Here is an 18,603-nt window from a genome sequence, read left to right on the forward strand (position 1 = left end):
GGAAGCAATTGCCCACACAGCCGGGGAGTCCAGGGCAAGGTCATCATCGGGCTCAAGGAGTACTGGCAAGGCCCGAGGGAGAGGTGGGGCACAAGGGGTGCTGGCAAGGCCCGGGGGAGAGGTGGGGCACAGCCCTAGCAGTAAGTGAAGAGAGGTCAAGGCAGCATCAGCCTGCCTTGTTGGGTGGATGGGCTCAGCTAGCACCAGGCAAGGCTGGGGTCAAGACCCAGGCAGACTGTTAGCCGGACCCCAAGCCCCACACTCATCTATGAAATTGAGCTGTCCATGGTCACTGAGCTCAGCTATTCAGTACTTGCCAAAAATGAGGACATGTGGTTGGCCCATTCGTGGACTAGTGTGTGGCCACCGATGTGCATGGGTCCAATCCAGCACCCTCTGCATGAAAGCCACAGAGGAGAGACTAGGCTGCTCTGTGCGGACACGACCTCACTGTTAGGATGAGGCAAAGCACATCCACATGGCTCGCCACCCATTTCTTCAGGAGAGAAGGTTGGATGAAGCCCCTGCTCCACTCCCCACCCCTCCTTCCGGCTCTTTCTCACACGCATTTCTAAATATTCTCTTTGGAGAAATGGACTGGGCTTCTGGCACACGCCAAGGCAAGCCACATTAAAGGGACAGAGTGCTGGGCATCTGCCATTTCCAATGGAGACCATGGTGAGGCATCTTGGGATACAGGGTGCAGGACAGACCATCCAACTACCTGTGAGACCATTCACAGACAGGTAACAGAAATGGCAGGAGTCGTTGCTTCTGATGACAGCCATGTCCTGTCAGCGAGGACCCGGTTTTTCATCCCGGTCAGTCTCTCTGACCATCTACGGGTGACCTAAGTGTAACTGTCAGGAGAAGCTCTGGCCCCAGGCATGTTAGCGGAGCTGGGCCTGGTTGCTGGCCGTGGAGAAGCCAGGAAGGCCATCTGCTCACAGTGTCCACCAAAATGACCTGATGGCAGAGCCCCTGACCCCACAAACACACATAGCTCTGCCAGCGTGAGGAGACAGTGGCACACACCTCCTTGGGAGGGGCAAGGGTGGGAGCTGCTGCTGAAACCCCTAGGTCTCCGCTGTAAAATGGAACATTGGCATTTATGACCTTCCAGAAATAGTGCCAATGAATCGAGTCTCTCGCTGGAACGTTTGTACCTGGAATGTCATTAAATCACCCAGAACCCTGAGGAACTGGGGATGTTTAGGGGTGGACTGCAGGTCTGGAAGAGCGAACGGGCTCTTCTGGGATGGAGCGAAGGCACCACACTGCCCCAGGGCAGGGAACGGAGGGCTCTGAACATGAGAAGGGCAGGGGGATGGAGGACCCCACCCTGGACGTAGCTTGTGAAGGATGAAGTCCAGGTGAGGCTGGGGGCAGGATGGCCTCATCTGGCATCGCAGGCTCCTCTGAGAAGGGCCATTCCATTACGCTTTTATCCCCAGGCCCGGACCTCCCGCCAAAACGCAATCAGCTCAACAAAGCAATTGGCGAGTGTGTCTGTGTGTGGCCGGCTTTCTAAGGTCAGAGGAGGCTCCCTCCAACCAGCTCTTTCCCTTGCCGGCACACTCTGATTGCATCTCCCCACCTCTGCCTCCCTCAGAAGGTTTCCAGAATGAACGGCAGGTCTGTGGTCACAGCAAGGCTGTGGCTTGGGGCAGGGCAGCCATCACAGCCCTCGGTGGCCCAGGAATGCAAATGAAACTGTCATTGCACTGCAGCTTTCGAGCATGATGGCCTGAGTAACCCAAAAGTGCCACGTCTGCTGGCCTGGACTGGGGGTGGTGGAGGGCTGGGGATGGCAGAGGACCTATGGCTTCATGGTCGGTGCCCTGGGGGACTCGGGCCAAGGCGAGAGTGTCCCAGAGCCCATGAAGCTGCCCCTCCACTAGCCTGACTTCTGGGGCTGCCCCGGGCCTGTCCCTGGCACCTGCACTTACACAGGTGCACCAGTGCCTCACTCACCTCTGCCAGGTCCCTGCCCCCACTGATGGTCCCACCACCTTCCTGTGTTCTAGATATTCAGGCTTGCCCTCCCCAGCTCTGAAGCCATCAGCACTCAGCTGCAGGCTGGGCTGGGCTGACCAGGACTCCTGGGTGCTCCCCCACTGCCCCGATGCCTCCCAGCTCTTGTAGGTTTGTGGCCCCTTTTATGTGGCCCAAAGCCGGCCAGCACCCGAGGAGTGGGGCATGGCTGTCTTTGGGGGGGGGCGCCAGGGCCCTTCTGTTCTCATTAGAAAGCTGCACCACTCCCCTCTGGCGGAGGAGTTGGGGTTTGCTGCATAAAATGTCAAATTGCAGAAATTAAAAATGTAAATGCTGGCATCTAATTAACAAGTTGACAGCAGTGCACAGCTGCAGGTGACAGTGACTGATTGCCTTCTGCCAGCCTCTCTCCCCAAGCACCCCCGGCCCCACCCTTCTCCCGTGTAACCCCCAGAGAGGGGAGGGCATCGAGGCAGAGCAACTGCTTGGAAGAGCCTTCAGGCGCTGTGCAGGGCAGCCCTTGCATCTGTGGGAGGAGGTGTCCACAGGACACAAGAGACATGCTGGACCACACTCTGGTGGCTGGGAGCCAGGCCAATGCCGGAGATGGCTCCTCCGTAGTCCTGCTCCCACCCCAGTTCACCCTCTGACCATGTCTGGGCCACGCCCCTTCCCTCTGCACCCTCTGCACCCAGCGCTGTAGAGGCCTCGTCGGGCCAGGCCCCTGAAGCCCACCATGGTCCCCGAGGGATCATGGGCAGGCATCCACTGGCCCCGGTGCTGGGAGTTTCCATCTGTCCTCTCCTCTCGGATGCACGGCTCCAGCTTCTCTCTCCCCCACTCCCTTCCCTGGCAGGTATTACTCAGACATCGGGAAGATGCCAGCCATCAGTGACCAGGATATGAATGCATACCTGGCCGAGCAGTCCCGGATGCACATGAATGAGTTCAACGCCATGAGCGCACTCTCGGAGATCTTCTCCTACGTGGGCAAGTACAGCGAGGAGGTGAGCCCACCCCGCCCCACGCCTGCTGGGAAGGGCGGGGCGGAGATGGAAAGTCCCCACCAATGGCAGCTGCTGTGCTGGACAACACAGGGCCTGAACCCCAGACCACACTCTACCGGGGAAGCTGTCTGTCGCCTTGGACTTGTGGGCTCTGCGCCACAGACTGGGATCGCAGGAATGCCCCATTCTGTCAACTCTGCATGAATCCCTGTTCTCGGATATTTAGAGAAAGTGCCTGTTTCTTTCCTTTTCTTTTTAAAATTCTTATTTCTTCCCTGCCTGTCCCTCTCTTTTGTTTTTCCCTTTTCTCTCTCTGATCTAATTCTCTTAAAACAAGCAGTTTCCCACGCTCATGGCAGGCTCAATGGCATGGTATGGTGGGACAGGACAGGATCGGACAGGATAGAATCAGAACAGATCAGAACAGAATAGACAGGATCTATTTTACTATCCGTGTTTGTTCCCCAGGGTGGAAAACCTCACCCGGGTCATTGCCACGGCAGACACTGTCTTTGTCCTGGCCAGTTCAGAGGTCCTTCCAGGTTTCTTGGTCATACAGGCTTAGCCCAGTAGGTTCAGAATCCAGGCTCCCTCTCTCTGAAGGGCAGCATAACCACCTTCTCCTTGAGTGGGAGGTAGTGACAGGAGCTAAAGTCAGTGCCCCCAGTTCTCTGCCTCCCCCGCACCTCGTCCCTGAGAGAGGGTCTAGGGACCCCAGGCTAAGGAGGGAGCCCCAGCAGGCCATGAGCAGCATAGTGCTGTAAACACCAAGTGCAAGCGAAGCCAGCTGTGAGTCCTTTAGGGGAGGGACGGAGACGCCAGACTGCAGGCCGTTGCTGGCCGGGGGCAAAGTTTTCCCTGTCCGGAGCCACAGGAGAGAATGAAGGATGATGTGGAGTGTGTTAGGGCGGGAGTGCAGGTGCCTCATCTTGGAAGGACTGCCCTTGGGTCTACAAGGACACTTGTCTGCTCGTGGTATGAAAATGTCCCATCCTTGGGAAATGGTGCCAGTAACTGGTGGTTCTTGGCCAGCTAAGAAGTTGGCAATTCCATCTTGGTCTCCCCAGTTAAAAGTGCATTAAATGGGGCACTTGAGTGGCTCAGTCGGGTAAGCGTCCGGTTTTGGCTCAGGTCATGATCTTGCAGTTCTGTGCTGAGAGCTCAGAGCCTGAAGCCTGCTTCAGATTCTGTGTCTCCCTCTCTCTCCGACCCTCCCCTGCTCACGCTGTCTCTCTCTGTCTCTCAAAAATAAGTTAAAAAACATTAAAAAATTTTAAAAATAAAGCGCATTATATGGGGCCATGAAATCCAAGGCTCTGGGAGCCTCCCCTCAAGGCTTCAGCCTCCTCCACCTCCCTGCCCCCAGCCCCAGCATGCCTATTTGTCTCGCACACCCCTTGTGGAGTAGACTTCGTGGGAAGGGCGCTCACGTGTGTTCTGTGACTTTGTCCTCTGCATTGGAGCAGCCCACACAGGGACCAGCAGTTCCCCCATTTTACAGATGAGGCAATGAGGGTCCAGAGAGGTGGCCAGTCTTGCCCCAGATCACCTAGCTAGAAACCGGTAGACTTGTTATTCGATCCCATCTCTCTTGAGTCTGTGTTCTAACACATTTTCCATCACGCTCCGTAGTTGCTCACTGTCACTGTCCTCAACCAACCATCTGATCTCAGAAAAGGCTTTGGTGGACTTTATCGTGAGGTGCTGGTGACCAGGAGAGCTGGAGATAGGGCTCTTCGAAGGATATTTGTTTGTTAATGGACACGTAAAGCCAAATGACTTCCTAAATGTGGGACTTGGGGCCTTGGGAAGCTGACGGGGAAGATATTCCTGTTTTTCAGATGAAGGGTGGGATTTCTTAATATCTATGAAAACACATTCCCCAGACACACAGGGCACCAAGCTCTACATGGGGGTGGGACAGTCTGCTTGTCAATCTGCAGTAACTGGAGCATCTCTGCACAGGTGTCTCCTGCCCACCGTCAGCTGTCTCACGTGGACAATAAAGTACTCACATTTATTCAGACATGCTGACGTATGTGCTGACCCCCTGTGCTCGCTGACACAAGGGTACCCACATGCTGCACCCCACGCCTGAGTTTGCCAGGCTGCCTGCTGACCCAGCAACTTTCTGTGTGCATCTGCACTCACGCATGGCTTCCCAAGCCTGACTGCCCTCGCCCCTAAGGACACGAACGTGTGTACACAAACTCATAACCTCCCTGTTCTTGACCCTCCCACAGATCCTTGGACCTCTGGACCATGACGACCAATGTGGAAAGCAGAAACTGGCCTACAAACTAGAACAAGTCATAACCCTCATGAGCTTAGACAGCTGAGAACTGTCCTTCCAGGGCCCCTGGGGGGAGGGACACACCAAGCCGTGCCTCAGTCTAGATTATCATCTTTACCAAGTGCAAGTTCCGACTGGCGTCAGCAGCACCCCCTGAGCAGCGCTGTCTGTCTCTCCGCCTCTTCCTGTCTCTCCCTTCTCCCTGCATCCTTTCTCTCAGTTGCTCTGCCAACATGATCGAATATGGCCACCACCCCAGTTATCCCAGCATGGCCAGGCTTATGCGAGGGACCCAGCCAGAAGATATCCGAGGGGCTCCTGTTACCAGCTGAGCCCAGGCATCAGCAGCGGGGCCCAGATGGAGGAGCCACGGAGAGAGGATGTCCCGGTGCTGCCACTCCACCTCGCAAAGTGCGCCGGACCTTGGTCTAGGGGAAGAGGCAGTGAGCTCAGTATTATCTTCACTGGAAAGACATCACCTGGCTCTCTCCCTTGTCACATTTCCATCTCCAGCGGGTCCATCAGTGTGTGGCTCTGTCGGAGCTGTGAGAAAAGCCACAGCTCCTGCCTGGCCAGAGGGTGAGGAGTTCGGAGGTGCTTTTCAAGCTGCCTCTCACTTGTTGTGTGGGTGTCCAGAGGCCTCCTGGTCCCCTTGCAGTCTTCTTGGAGCCCTTCCAAGGGCCTCTAGGGACCTGCCTGGTCCATCTCCTCCCCTGTCTGTGGGAAGCCAGACAGAAGAAATAGCAGTGACCTTCCACCATGGAGACCCTCCAGATCTTCTCGTCTGTCTCAAAGGGGCAGAAACATAACATGGTGAGGGAGAAAGGGAAAGGGAGTTGCATCCATCCTGGAAGCAGAATTTGTTGTTTTCCATTTACCCCCAAATGCAAGTGCAGCACGCCCATGGTCATGGGTCTAATCCATTGCCAGATCTTCGATGCTGCCCAGAGAAAGCACCTGTGTCCTCCGTGGTTGGCGCTCATCAAGGGTCAATGTAAAATGCAGAGTACATCCAGGAGATTCTACCTCCAGCCGCCTTTGTGGCTCTGTCCTCACCACCCTTCCTGAGAACTCTAGAGAATGCTGGGGCAGAGAGCTGAGTCCCCGTCCCCCTGCAGAGCCTGGTGCCATTGCTATGCAGACGACTTTGTCACTCCACTGTCCAGACCTCCTGGGCAATGACTCCTTCAACATCCGCTGTCTCCTTAGTCACTGGCCTCCCTCGCCTCCTCCCCAGTCATTATGGAAAGAACCACGCTCAAGCACAGCCTCATGGAGACCAACCAAAATGCCAGCCCAACTCAGCCCCTAGCTTGCCATGTCCAGGAGGAACCAAGAACTCTAGCTGAAGGACGTGGCCAGCAATGACAGAAGAGACATCCAGTGGACCTCAGCCCTCACCTCTGTTTCTCCATCTGTCCCTCCATCTCTGGATGGATCATTTCAGCTTGTCAGCTTAACGTGTGCTGAGACATGGGTGAACGGGCTGTGGTAAGAGACGGTCTAATGGACGGTCAGGAAACCTTCATCCCAAAGGGACCTTAGATGCCATCTGACCCAGTTTCCCACCCTAAACAAGATTTTCCTGGCAGCCCTGGTGGCTAGTTGTACCCACTGTGGGAGACAAGGAGAAGCAGCATCTAAGGTGTGGTTATGGGTGAGGATCCCAGTCTTGCCTTCACTCCCCAAGCATCAGACGCCATTACCCTGTAATCCACTCAAAATGGATTTCCCATCGGAAAAAGGAAGGAACCCCTCCATTCCCAGGAAAGTTTATGGAGTACCCTGTACTTTTAAGAATGCTAGCCCCTTTGGATATGAATATGTGTGCATATGTGAGTGTGTGTGCGTGTGCGTGTGTGTATCTGCCCCAGGAGTAGGCAGAGAGCTTGGAAGGATTTCTTGTCCTATGTAGGGGACTCTGAAGTGTTACCCTTCTCCACTATTGCTCATTCATTCTGCAGCTTCAGGACATTTCAACGCTAGCTTTCAATGCTGAGCCACTTGTCTATAGGAAACCAGGTGGTCATTGCCCGAAGGAGACCTGGACCTGACTGGAGGCTGGGTGGAGGTGACCCACAGCAGGGCATTAGGCGGCGTCGAGGGGGACAAATAGGGACAAAACACAAGTAGCCTAACAACAGGAAGGGGAGGGGAGGGATGAGACACACGCCAAGGGGGACAAATAACCAAAGGTTTGGCAAATGAAGTGCCAGGGGAGAAGCATGGGATTTCTACCCCTGACCATTTTATTTCCTCCCAAGAAGCCACGGGCCCTGGCCAGAAAGCAGGCGTGCGGGAGGCGGGCGGAGGAGGATCCATGGCCACTGAGAGGTATTTGCACACGCGAGGGGTTGGGGAGGTAAGAGACACAAACATATTTAACAGATTTGCTGAATGGAAGCTGAGTGTATGTGTGAGTGCATGTATACGTGAGTGTGTTTGATTTATTTTTTAAGTTTTGCACAGAGAGGAAAAAAATGAACAGGCAGACAAGAAGACTGTTATCATGGTTCTGCGGAAGTTTTATTTTTTACCGGATTATTATTATTGTTGTTATTGTTCCTTTGTCGGTACAGAACTTCCCCCACCTCCACCCCCACCATGTTTTGTCATAATAGAAACTTCAAATCCCTCAGAGAAACCTCAGTGTCAGGAAGAAAGGGGAGAGGACAGTCTCCTGGCTCCCCTTCTTTCTCCCAGAAGAGGGTTTTAGGGGAGATTTTAATTATTGGCAGTGGTGGGGGGGAGGTGGTAGGGGTCGCTGCTGGTGTTTTGTTTGCAGAAGTCTGCAGCCTGCTTGGGCTGGAGAAATAGGATAGAATCACCCAGAGCTGCAACCCGTCTTGCCCACAAAAATTGTCTTTCCTTTCGCTGTTTGTTTTCTGTTTCTTCCATTTGGATTTGTGATGCACGTGTGATACTTTTCAAAGTAGAGACAAGGCAGCCTGGCCAAAAAGCTGTCCTTGCCTCCCCGTGTTCTTTCCAGAACTCCCCTTGGCTCTCCAAGCTCCTCCTGGCAGGCCAGAGACCCCAAGTCTGTCCAGGGGAGACATGCGGGCCAGCACATCAGAGAGAGGGGCGCTGGGCTGACTGGCCCAGTGGAAGGGAGCTCCCCTCGAGGCCTCTCTTGGTGACAGTGAATTTCCAGGGTCATAACTCTGTTTAAGGTGGAATCTTTATCCAACTCCTTGAGTCCCGGGCAGAGAGGAAGGAGACAAGGCCCATCTCCTCTCGCCTCCCCCTTCAACCACCTCCTGCACCCTCCACCCCTTGAGACCACTGGGGTCAAGATGGGGCCAGGAGGTTCCCACAGTCAGGATGACTGACGTGGGTTAGGCGGGGATTCTGAATGTAGGAGGGGGATGGGCTGAAGGCTGGTAGTGGTAGGAGGTGGGGAGCTTGGTGGGGTCCCGAATTGAAAGGGATGGATGGCTAGAAGCTGAGAAAGACAGCCGCAGGTAGGTCAGTCTTCTCGGGGGGCACGTGTGGGCTTTGCCATTCTTTGTCCCTCCTCGTAGGGAGACCCCGACATCTCTTGGTAACTGTGGATGGTACTACTAAGTGAAGTTGGCTATTGTGTCAGTTAATTCCTCAGGAAAACATTTTTTCTTGCCTTCTTTCAATGTGGTCTGAATTTGGGGACTGAGGACAACCTGAGTATACACAGGCCAAAGTAGGCTCACGCCCCCAGAGCGCCATGCCCACCCGGGGTCAGTCCGAGAGCCTCACTCTTGTGAGCCGGTGGGCCAATGGGTCAGGCCTGAGATGCTCGAGCTGGGCTACAGTCAGAGAGAGAAGTCGTTTTCAGTAATCCCAAAGCGAAGCAGACGGCCCAGGACTGTGCCAGGCAGAAGCGGCAGTCACCGACAGGTAAGGTCGCTGACCTTGTTCACTCAGGCCCAGGTCCCACCCCCTCAGCCCTGGGCAAAGGTTTAGGTGCCGTTCCAGCACCTCCACTTCCCCCTGCCTGAGGTTCTTGTGTCTCATGTCCCCCTTGCACGTCTGGCTTCTGAGGGTGTCCCTCCCCTGCAGAGGGGAGCTTGCCCCTCATCCCCCTCACCTGCAGACTCTGCCCCAAGGCCATCTATCCAGTCTCACTAGGAGCCTCTGACCTCACAGCCCAGCACCATCCCCCCTTCATCCCCCACCCCGCACCACCCCAAGGAGGCCCTGGGACCCTCCCAACACTGCCTCCCTGAGTAGTTGGGGGTCCAACCCTGAGGATCCCCCACCAGAGAAGCCACAAGCAATGATTTCCCAAGCGCCCTCCAGTCCAAGAGGCAAGTCCTGCTGATGTTTCCAGAACCCTAAATAACCACTCGCTTTGACCTATCAGGTAGCCCTGTTTTCCATCTGTCTCCTTTCTTAGGAATCAGGGGACACTTCCTTTGGCTTCATAGGATGTGAGGTCAAATACTTAACCTAGCGAAGGTTAAGGTTAATTATTCTTCATCAAGAACAAACTTTCCCACCTCTCAGAGAGCAAGGAGGGAGGGGAAGAGGCAGGGAGTCCCAGAGACACCCCTCCCATGGCCCTTCCGGGAATGGGCCACCCCCACAGGCAGTCCCAGCGTGAGTCTGAAAGGCCTCTGAAAGGCATTTCTGGGAAGGAATAACCTGCAGGCACCAGAGTCCCTAAGAGAAGACCCTGCTGCAGGTGGACCCTGGCTCCTTCGTGGCCACTCTCCTTGCTCCTAGTTTGCGTCAAAGCCCTCCCGTCAGCCCCCCCTGCCTCCGGTCAGCTCCCAGGACAGGTGACGGAGGGCCCTTGACCCCTCAGCCTCTCCTTTGTTCTTTCTTCTGTATGTGGGCTGTTTATTTGGGGTCTGAGGTGGTTTATTTTTTGTCTGTATATGTTAAGTGTTTGCGATTAAGGAGGGAGCCCAGGTGTGGGTGTAAAGTCCAAATTGCAGAAGGAAGAAGCAAAACTCTTCACCTGTGACTTGCAGGGATGAGGAGAGCCATGGGGGTGAGGGTGGGGAGGGGCTCCCCTCCCCCATTGTTAGAAAACGGGTCCGAATAGTTCCCAGATGTGGACACGCCATGTCTGGGGAAGTGGTTTCCATGGCTGCTGGTGCTCTGATAGCTGGCCGCGATGCCACCCCACCTCCTGCCACCTCTCCCCCACAGGTGTGGCAAACGAGAGCCTTTACAGAGCGGGAAGCCGCGGTATGGCCGCAGGTGACTGGAGCGGCAGCTCCAGAGAGAGGCTGGGACACCATGAGCCTCTGAGGGTGGGGGGCCCTCCGCTGGAGAGCTTACAAAGACCGTCCCTCCCTTTCAGAAAGGAGTCTCTGTAGTAAAAGTTTCAGACTTTCAAGAGAGACCTTTTTTTTTTTAACTATAAATCTTTGCTCCCTGATAAAATTGTAGGGTGTTTTTTTTTAGTAGGGGGAGTATCCAACTTTATAAAATATACAGGATTTTTTTGGTTGTAAAAGTAATCCTACTCATTAGCATCTCAGTTAAATTCCTTGAGTAGACTGGTGACTACCCCAAAGCAAAGCTAAATGACACAAAAGCCCCAGTACATGAAAAGAGATTTCTGTCTGTATTGGCAGAGCTAATGAGGTGGGCGGGGGGCTCTCTGCCCTCAGCTGAGTGCACCCCACCTCCCCTTGTCCTCACCCCCTTTCGCTTTGTCCAGTCTTGGCTCTCTGGGTTGCCCCTGGTGCAGCTGAGTCCTGTGCAGTTCCCATCAGGTTCCCTCAAACCGTAGGGACACCCTGTTAAGGATTGGTCATGGCGGGATTATGTCCCGCCCCCCGAGAATGCAAATGCTCACGGCAAATCCACGCGGTCTGTGAAGTTCATCTTCCACCATGCTTTTGGTTTTTTATCTGGAATTAGAACATCTTTTGTTAGTATCTTTGATCTTACGACTCAAGCACATTTTGGAAGGGCTCCCTTCCAAGAGTGGAATTCAAAACAGAGGACACAGCTCAAGAGCGATGCAAAGGATACTTAGTAAAGCGAGACCGCTTACCAAACAGCACTGCTGAATGCAGTTAAGGCCCATGACCAAGATGGGATGTGTGTCTCGTGTGTTCTCCTTCCTTCGGCCTTCCCTGATGTTTTCCCCAGCTGTTGGCTCGTTGAACCTTCCGTTCTTTAAAAAGAAAAGCTAGTTTACCTCAAAGAATCTTGTTTCCATTTGGAAACCAATGACTTTGTGTTTTAGAGTAGAGGACCCTCCCCTCCGTCACTCCTTGCCTGGGTCCTTGCTTAGTCATGTGATGGCTACACTGACCAAGAACAAGACCCCCAGGCCCTGGGATGGACAGGAAGGACTGGGTGCAGCTGGCCTCCTCCCCACCTTAGCCTGTAAGGACCAGCCTATCTCTTCCAGCAGGGTCCTGCCAAGTCCCCAGAGTAACCAGCAACTCCAGGGTACCAGTGACAGACAATGGCTCTGTGAGCTGAGGTGCAGGGGACGTGGAGTCTGGCCTGGTCACACAACCCAGTCAGGTCAAATACTAGAGGGCAGAGGAGAAACGGGAAAGGATGTCTGGGTGGTTAGAGGAACAGGCAGAGAGGCCTGAGTCTCAGAGAGAGGCTGTTGAAGGAGGTAGGGCAGGTCATTCCTGCCCCAATCACCCCCTTCCAGCCCCGCCCCACCTCGGTTTCCATAAAGCTCCCACCTTGAACACTGACCCTTTGTTAGAACAAAGCAAAACATATCTTTAGACAACAGTGTTACAATGAGCCTCAAAGATAGGTGGACAAAATCTAGAGGAAGAGGGTCTTCTGGTTTTGGTTTTTAAAAAAAGAGTATCCTAGTAAGATTTAAAAAAAAAAAAGATTTAAAAAATAAAGTTTTTAAAAAGGAAACCTATGCTATTTAAATTGGAGCCCAGTTGTAACTTGGTAAAGGCAAGCTTCTGTACCTTTGTTATAATTAATTGTATACCTGTGTATGTAAATATAAGGCATTCCTATTTTGCAGTTCAGAACAAAAAAAAAAAACCTATTTGTAATATAGAATAAAGTTTATTAAAAAATAATAAAAATGCAGTTTGGGATTTGGGTCTTTCTTCACGTGGCTGGCAGGGAGGGGTGAGCAGGGAATGCTGTCCATAAACAGGCCCCTACGGTGCACAGATGTGGAAGCATCTCTCTCTGGCTCCCTGATGTCTAAACTCAACCATCAGAGGTGAATTCTTTCGCTTAGGCTCTGTCTTCGGTTACAAAGCAGGGGTGTCTGGAGATGGTGGTGCTCCCAGCTAGGGAGAGAGCAAGCCTGCCTCCAGCGAGAGCTGTCAGCACGCGTCACTTCCTCATGAAGCCGGATCAGCCTCTGAATCCTCAACACAGCCCTCTGGGCACACGCACAACTAACCTGCTAGAGTTGGTGGCGGAGAGAAGGCCCATTGCCATCCCTGTTTTAAGTCCTCTTAGCAAACTGCCTTTGCATACGTGATTATATCAGTCTCTCTGTCCCCAAGCATTCTGATAGAGGGTAGACATCTTGACCCCAATTGTGCCCCTCTTGGAGAAGTGGGACAAGGAGAGAAAGAGAATGGGAAGCCTGGCAGTGGAGGCAGGGAGCAGGGAAGAAGTGGCTGTCCGCCTGCCACCAGCATCCATCTATGGTCCAGGCTGGACTCCAGGTGGCAGTGCGAGGGGGAAAGGGAAGCTCAAGCACACGGGGTGGCGTGAGCCCCAGCCTGGGCCCAGGGACTCTGTGTCCTCTGCTATACATTCAACTGGCTGCCCTTGGGCAGATGCTTTTCCCTCTCTGAGCCTCACTCGGGTGAGCAGACAGAGAAGGCTGAGCTCCATGTCTCCAACGTTCTTATTATTCACAGTGAAAACCAGAGAACAGGAAGGAAGGAAGATGAGGAAGGAAAGGAAACGTGGAAGAGGGAGAGAGTACGTGAGGAAGAGAGGTGGGAAAGAGGGTGGGGGAAGACAGACAGACCCCCAGACACCCAACAGCAAATCCTGCCCTCCCCCATCGCCCTGCTGCTCCTGCCCTCCCTGCCCCCTCCCAGCCCCTGGGCTCCTCCAGCCTTCAAAGCAGAGCCCCAGAGTGTGGGTGCACTCAGGACCTCAGACTTGGTGCAAAGTCCACAAGTCCTGGCTTGTCTCACAAAATTCTCCCACCTTCCAGAAGAGACCCCTTGCTGAGGTAAGAGGGAGCTGCCAAGGGACCAGCATGGCTCCAGAGTGAGACCAAGACACGATCACCTCTGAGACGCACATCCTATAGCCAGTGACCAATGCCGGACACCTTCAACTTTGGGACAGTGAAGGAACAAGTGACAGCTAGGATGAAAGCCAGAATTAGCGACCCCAAGACCAGCACAGATTGAGACCAGTTTTTTGCTTTTTTCAAGAGTTCCAGCTGAACAAGGAAAGTCTATTTCTCCCTTTTCCTAAATGGTGAGGCAGGCTGTGGTAGGGACCATGGTCTCAGTGTGAAAGTTCAAATCATCCACACATGATCAAGTTCCTGCCACGTCCGCAGACTCCTCTACCTGTATGATCTCATACTTTATCACAAGCAACCACCATTGACCTTGAGCAGACCACTTCTCTGTGATTTGGTTTCCTTATCCATGACCTGAAGACACTTGTAACTGTTCTGTGAACCCCAGGAGACTGTGGGAGAGGCCGATTTAGATAACAAAAGTGAAAAAGACCCTGAACGCCACGAAGGGTCACAGGTGCATGCGGTATCGTTATTAGTCATAAAAATGACACTGCACAAACAAAAGAGGGGCTCCAGCCTGGGGCCTTAATACGAGTTGAGAATAAATGCTGTGTGTATTCCTCGGCTCAGGCTGCTGTAACAGAAAACCAGACTGGGGGGCTTAAACCACAGGCATTTATTTTCTCACAGTTCCAAAGGCTGCAAGTCCAAGATTAACATGCCAGATCTCTCTTCCAGGCTTGCACAGAACTACCTTCTGTGTCCTCACACAGCCTTTCCTCATGTGGGCATGGAGAGAGATCCCTGCACTCTCTTCTCATGAGGACACCAGTCCTATCAGGTTAGGGCCCCACTCTGTGGCTCCCTTAACCTTAATTACCTCCCTAGAGGCCCTACCCCAAAATTAAGTCACATTGTAGATTAGGGCTAAATTGGGGGGGGGGGACACCATTCTGTAACAGCACCTAATTGATTCATTGCCAAAAAGTAAGTATCTAACAGCTTATGAAAAGGGACATGTACTTTGATTGTTAGACTGTGAGACTGTCAAAGGCAGAGACCATATGTTACCCAGGCTCAGCAAGTGCCCAGCCCAGAGCAAGCATTCAGTAAATCATGAATGGGTGGCAGGAGGAACGTGGGCAGTGGGACTGGCCGAAAACAGTCAGCCACAAAGTTCGGCTACTCGATCATCTCCCCACCCAACTATGCCTCTATTATTTTCCACATCAGGCCACATCCCCTCCCATGAATATTTTATCTCTAGGAAACGAATTCCTTGACTTGCAGCCAGCAGCTTATCTTTTGCAGGTGAAGAGAGCCATGCGTCATGGTCAAGACCTCTCCTGGGGTTGGGAGAGCTGCTGCTGGCTGAGCAGAATAGGGGCAGGTCACTTCCACACCAATCTCTTTCTCCAGACCTGTCCTGCTTTCCTTTTGACAAAACACCCACCTTGAACATGGCCCCCAAGCCTGCAGGAGTGCAGGGAGTATGTGCTAAAGGTGAGGCAGGATGAGGTTGGGCCGTGCGTAGGGCTCGCTGTTAGATTATGTCACTATTCAACAATATCCGCCTTCCCCCCATAATGGCAGGCTGGCCAAGTCACTTGCTCTGGGCTGTGGCACATGAGACTCGTGATATGCCACCTGCAGTGCTCCATCAGCCTGGACCAAGAAGACAATGGCAACGTAGAGCAGAGACACCAGATGACCGTGCTGGTCATGTAGCATGAGTGGAAAATATGTCTTTGCTGTTTTAAGTCACTAAGGTGGGAAGGATACTTGTTACTGTGGCCTAACGGACAATCCTGACTGCTACAGAGTACCAGAAATGTAACCTGACCAGTCGGGAGCCCCTCAGTTAACAGCTGACTATGAAGTCTCACCATCCACCTATAGAGATTTATTCTTTTGATCTCTTCTTTTATATATATATATAAAGACATTATTAGCTATTTACACTCAATGTGACTTACTGTGTGGAAATTCCTAATTTTCCTGAGCTGCATTTTGGGCAGGTTGGGGAAGAAGGGGAAGACTCAGAAAATGAGAGAGCAAATCTCTAGAGAACAGGGGAACAGGAAGTGGAGGGGAGGGAGGCTATGGGGAGAGAGAGAGAAGGAGTAAGAGGATCTGGACGGACAGCCTTCAGCCAGCTCTGTGCTGGAAGTTTCCTGCCTGGTGTTCCCCCAGCCGCCCGCAGGGTGAAGGGTTTTCAGCTTCAGGTAGAGGTCACAGCCCTCACACCCCCACACTGCCCTAAGAAGCTGTTATTTGCCATCTAGGGATGAATCCAACCAAAGTCGTTTTAAAACATAACCTATCGTTTTCTATATACAGTAAAACCCTGGATTGCGAGTAACTTATTCTGCACATGTTCTACAAGAGGAGCAAACGTTTCTAAGACATTTTAACTTTATGAACGAGCGATGTCTTGCAATATGAGTAGTCCATGATGCCGAACATCACAGGATCACAGCTGAGCCAATGGTTCTTGAAATTCGCTTTGATATACAAGCACTTTAGATTATAAGCATGTTTCTGGAATGAACTATGCTCACAAACCAAGGTTTTACTTGTGCTTGGATTTTCATCAACAGTCCACTTCCAGGAAAGCAGAGAGCTTGTCCTTACCAGGTGGCACAGACCAGGTTCTCAACACAAGTCCCACCCAAGATGGCAAGCCACCCTTAGGAGACCACAAAGAGCAATGTCTCATGATGCCTAGAAATGCCCATCCACACACAGATGCTGGCTTTTCTCAGCGGCACCTACTGCTACCTGATACGGAGGCCCGACAGTCCCTCTAAAATGCAGGCAGGGGAGCAAGCAACCCATGCCCGCCAACCAAGGAGAGTCCTTCTTGCCCTTGTTCCACCCTGGAGCACAGACCTGGGCCACTGCTTGTTTCCCCATCTTCCAAGTCCACAGCCACTTCCTGATCAAGCCTGTCTAGCTCTAATGAGGCAGAGGCAGGACCTGGGGGGTTTGGGAGGGGGAGCTGGCAAGGCACTAGGGATGCACTCTCCACCCCCATTCACCTGAAGCATATCCTGCTTCCTGTGTTAAAAGGCCCAGACCCCCCTCCCTTTAGTGCCAGCCTGCCCTGCCCCCAACTCCACACTGATTCTCATTCTTTCTTCCTCTGTAGTTGGCCTCTGCGGGTGACACAGGCTAATATGCCACTAACTCAGAACTGGGTGGGCACACCCATCCACACTGCTGTGACTTCCATCCCCTTCCTAACTCCACCCCCCCCCGCCCCGCCTTTGCAGCCTGCACTCAATCTCTACACAGAATAATGGTGAGACCCTGCCCACCCTTGTCCAGCTGTGATACCCTGGGTGAGCTCCTAACTGGCTCCAAATCTGTAAGGATAAGAAACAGTAACACCTTCCTCAACAGAAGATCAACCAAGACAAGGATTGCAAAGCGCTTAGAGCAAGACTTGACATCTCGCAAGTTTTTAGGGGCTGGTAGTTTTTTTGGTACTGAGTGACAGGCTTCTGGAGGAAGAGCACATGGTCTCTCTCTGGCCCTAACTTGAGGGACAGCATATGGTAGTCATTCTAAAAATGTCTGTGAAATAAACGAATAGGAAGAGTCAAGTCAGTGCAAGGATCTTGCAAATGGCCGAATCCTGAAATGCAAGTCGAGATAAAAGCTTCCCAATGAAGTACAGACATGAATAATTAAAAATGATAAGTGCCTGCGGTTCCCACAGAGCAGAGCTTGAGACAAGGGCTTGCGAGCAGGTGGCTTATTCGGGGAACAGAACAGTGGGCAGCAAGACTCTGTCTCCCTGGGCCCCCTCAGAACAGATTGTGTGCACTGGCTCCCATTCCCTGCTGCTCACAGGCCACTGGGGGGCTGTTTGTTCCCGCAGACTCCTAGGTCTGCATCTGGAGGAATGGCTATGTGCGCGCGCCGCCCCCCCCAGTGACCCCAGGGATAGGAGCAGAGGAGTGCTCAGGGAGAAGGCTGGGTGGATGCAGTGTCCGTCCCTAAGGCAGGTGCTGTCGCTATGGCAACAGCTGGGGTTGAAAGGTGGGTCAAGAGGGTACAAGGTGGAGCACGAGGAAGTCGACAGCACCATACAGAGCCCTTTAAAGCCCTTAATCATTCCATAAAAGCAAGATTAATGTCATTTCAAAAAGTATTTTCTCAGTAAGAGCCCTCACTCTTCTACCTCTTCCCTTTTCTATTACTAGTCCCATCACCAGCTACAGGCGCTGCCTTTGTACCTCCTTTATTATTCACCACAAAACCAAGTTGTACACCAACTTGAAAGTTGTCACATGTGTGAGATAAGCAAGGAGCCGTCAAGCAACAGGAGACCGGATATCAGCTGAGGGTTGGACTCGCCCACTAGCTCCATGACTCATCAGACTCGGGGGTGACTTTTCAGAGGGCCTGTTGCTAATTCAACCTTCCTGGCATCTTCCACCTTTCTCCTGGGCGCTACGCAATTAGCACCTAATCCCAGCTTGTTGGAGTTCTGATTGCCTATAATGCGCCACACGGCACCTTATTTTAACAGATCGATGCTGATATGTACCTGACCATTTTACTCCCTAAAAATTTCACCTTCTTTTTTACCTCTTCATTTCAATGAATAGACCAGGTTTTGCATTTCTTTTATTCTGAGCTGAACACAGGATACATAGTAATAAGATAAGAGCCCACTGTTTTCTCTAAAATACGAGGCCACATGATTGGGGACTTCAAGATCATGTAATGAAACCAAACTAACCTTAGAGGTTTCAAAATGACCACAGTCTTCTGTATCCTATCAATTAAAAAAACTTACTTGTTAGGATGAGCACTGGGTATTGTATGGAAGCCAATTTGACAATAAATCATACTTAAAAAAAATAAAATTAAATAAATAATAAAATGGTTTTTTTAATTGACTTTAAGAAAGGAAGAGCTAAGGGGGCCTCTGGGTGGCTCAGTCAGTCAAACATCTGACTTTGGCTCTGGTCATGGTCTCATACTTTGTGGGTTCAAGCTCTACCTCAGGCTCTCTGCCATCAGCAGGAAGCCTACCTCAGAACCTCTGTCCCCCTCCCCCACTTGTGTGCGTGCGCTCTCATTCTATCAAAAATAAAACATTTTTAAAAAAGAAAGAAAAGCAGTGCTGATAAGAT

The 18,603-nt window shown here is 52.3% G+C and overlaps 1 protein-coding gene and 1 long non-coding RNA gene across 3 annotated transcripts in view; one reads left to right on the forward strand and one right to left on the reverse strand.

Moving 5' to 3' along the window:
- The window catches only part of PLXNA4 (plexin A4), a 437,906-nt gene extending 425,594 nt beyond the window's left edge, over positions 1-12,312 (forward strand). For both annotated transcript variants that reach the window (XM_029923240.1, XM_029923233.1), the window contains exons 31-32: positions 2,852-3,002; positions 5,246-12,312. In XM_029923240.1, the coding sequence (XP_029779100.1) occupies positions 2,852-3,002; positions 5,246-5,341 (247 nt within the window). In that variant the 3' untranslated portion in view covers positions 5,342-12,312. The remainder of the gene's footprint in view (positions 1-2,851; positions 3,003-5,245) is intronic.
- Positions 10,827-18,603, reverse strand: part of LOC115278757 — a 219,107-nt gene continuing 211,330 nt past the window's right edge. Inside the window, exons 5-6 of the long non-coding RNA XR_003903083.1 lie at positions 11,285-11,407; positions 10,827-11,138 (exon numbers count right to left, since the gene is read on the reverse strand). This is a non-coding gene — a long non-coding RNA (uncharacterized LOC115278757). The remainder of the gene's footprint in view (positions 11,139-11,284; positions 11,408-18,603) is intronic.

This window comes from Suricata suricatta, chromosome 2 (genome assembly GCF_006229205.1).
Source record: "Suricata suricatta isolate VVHF042 chromosome 2, meerkat_22Aug2017_6uvM2_HiC, whole genome shotgun sequence".
NCBI classification, from domain to species: domain Eukaryota; kingdom Metazoa; phylum Chordata; class Mammalia; order Carnivora; family Herpestidae; genus Suricata; species Suricata suricatta.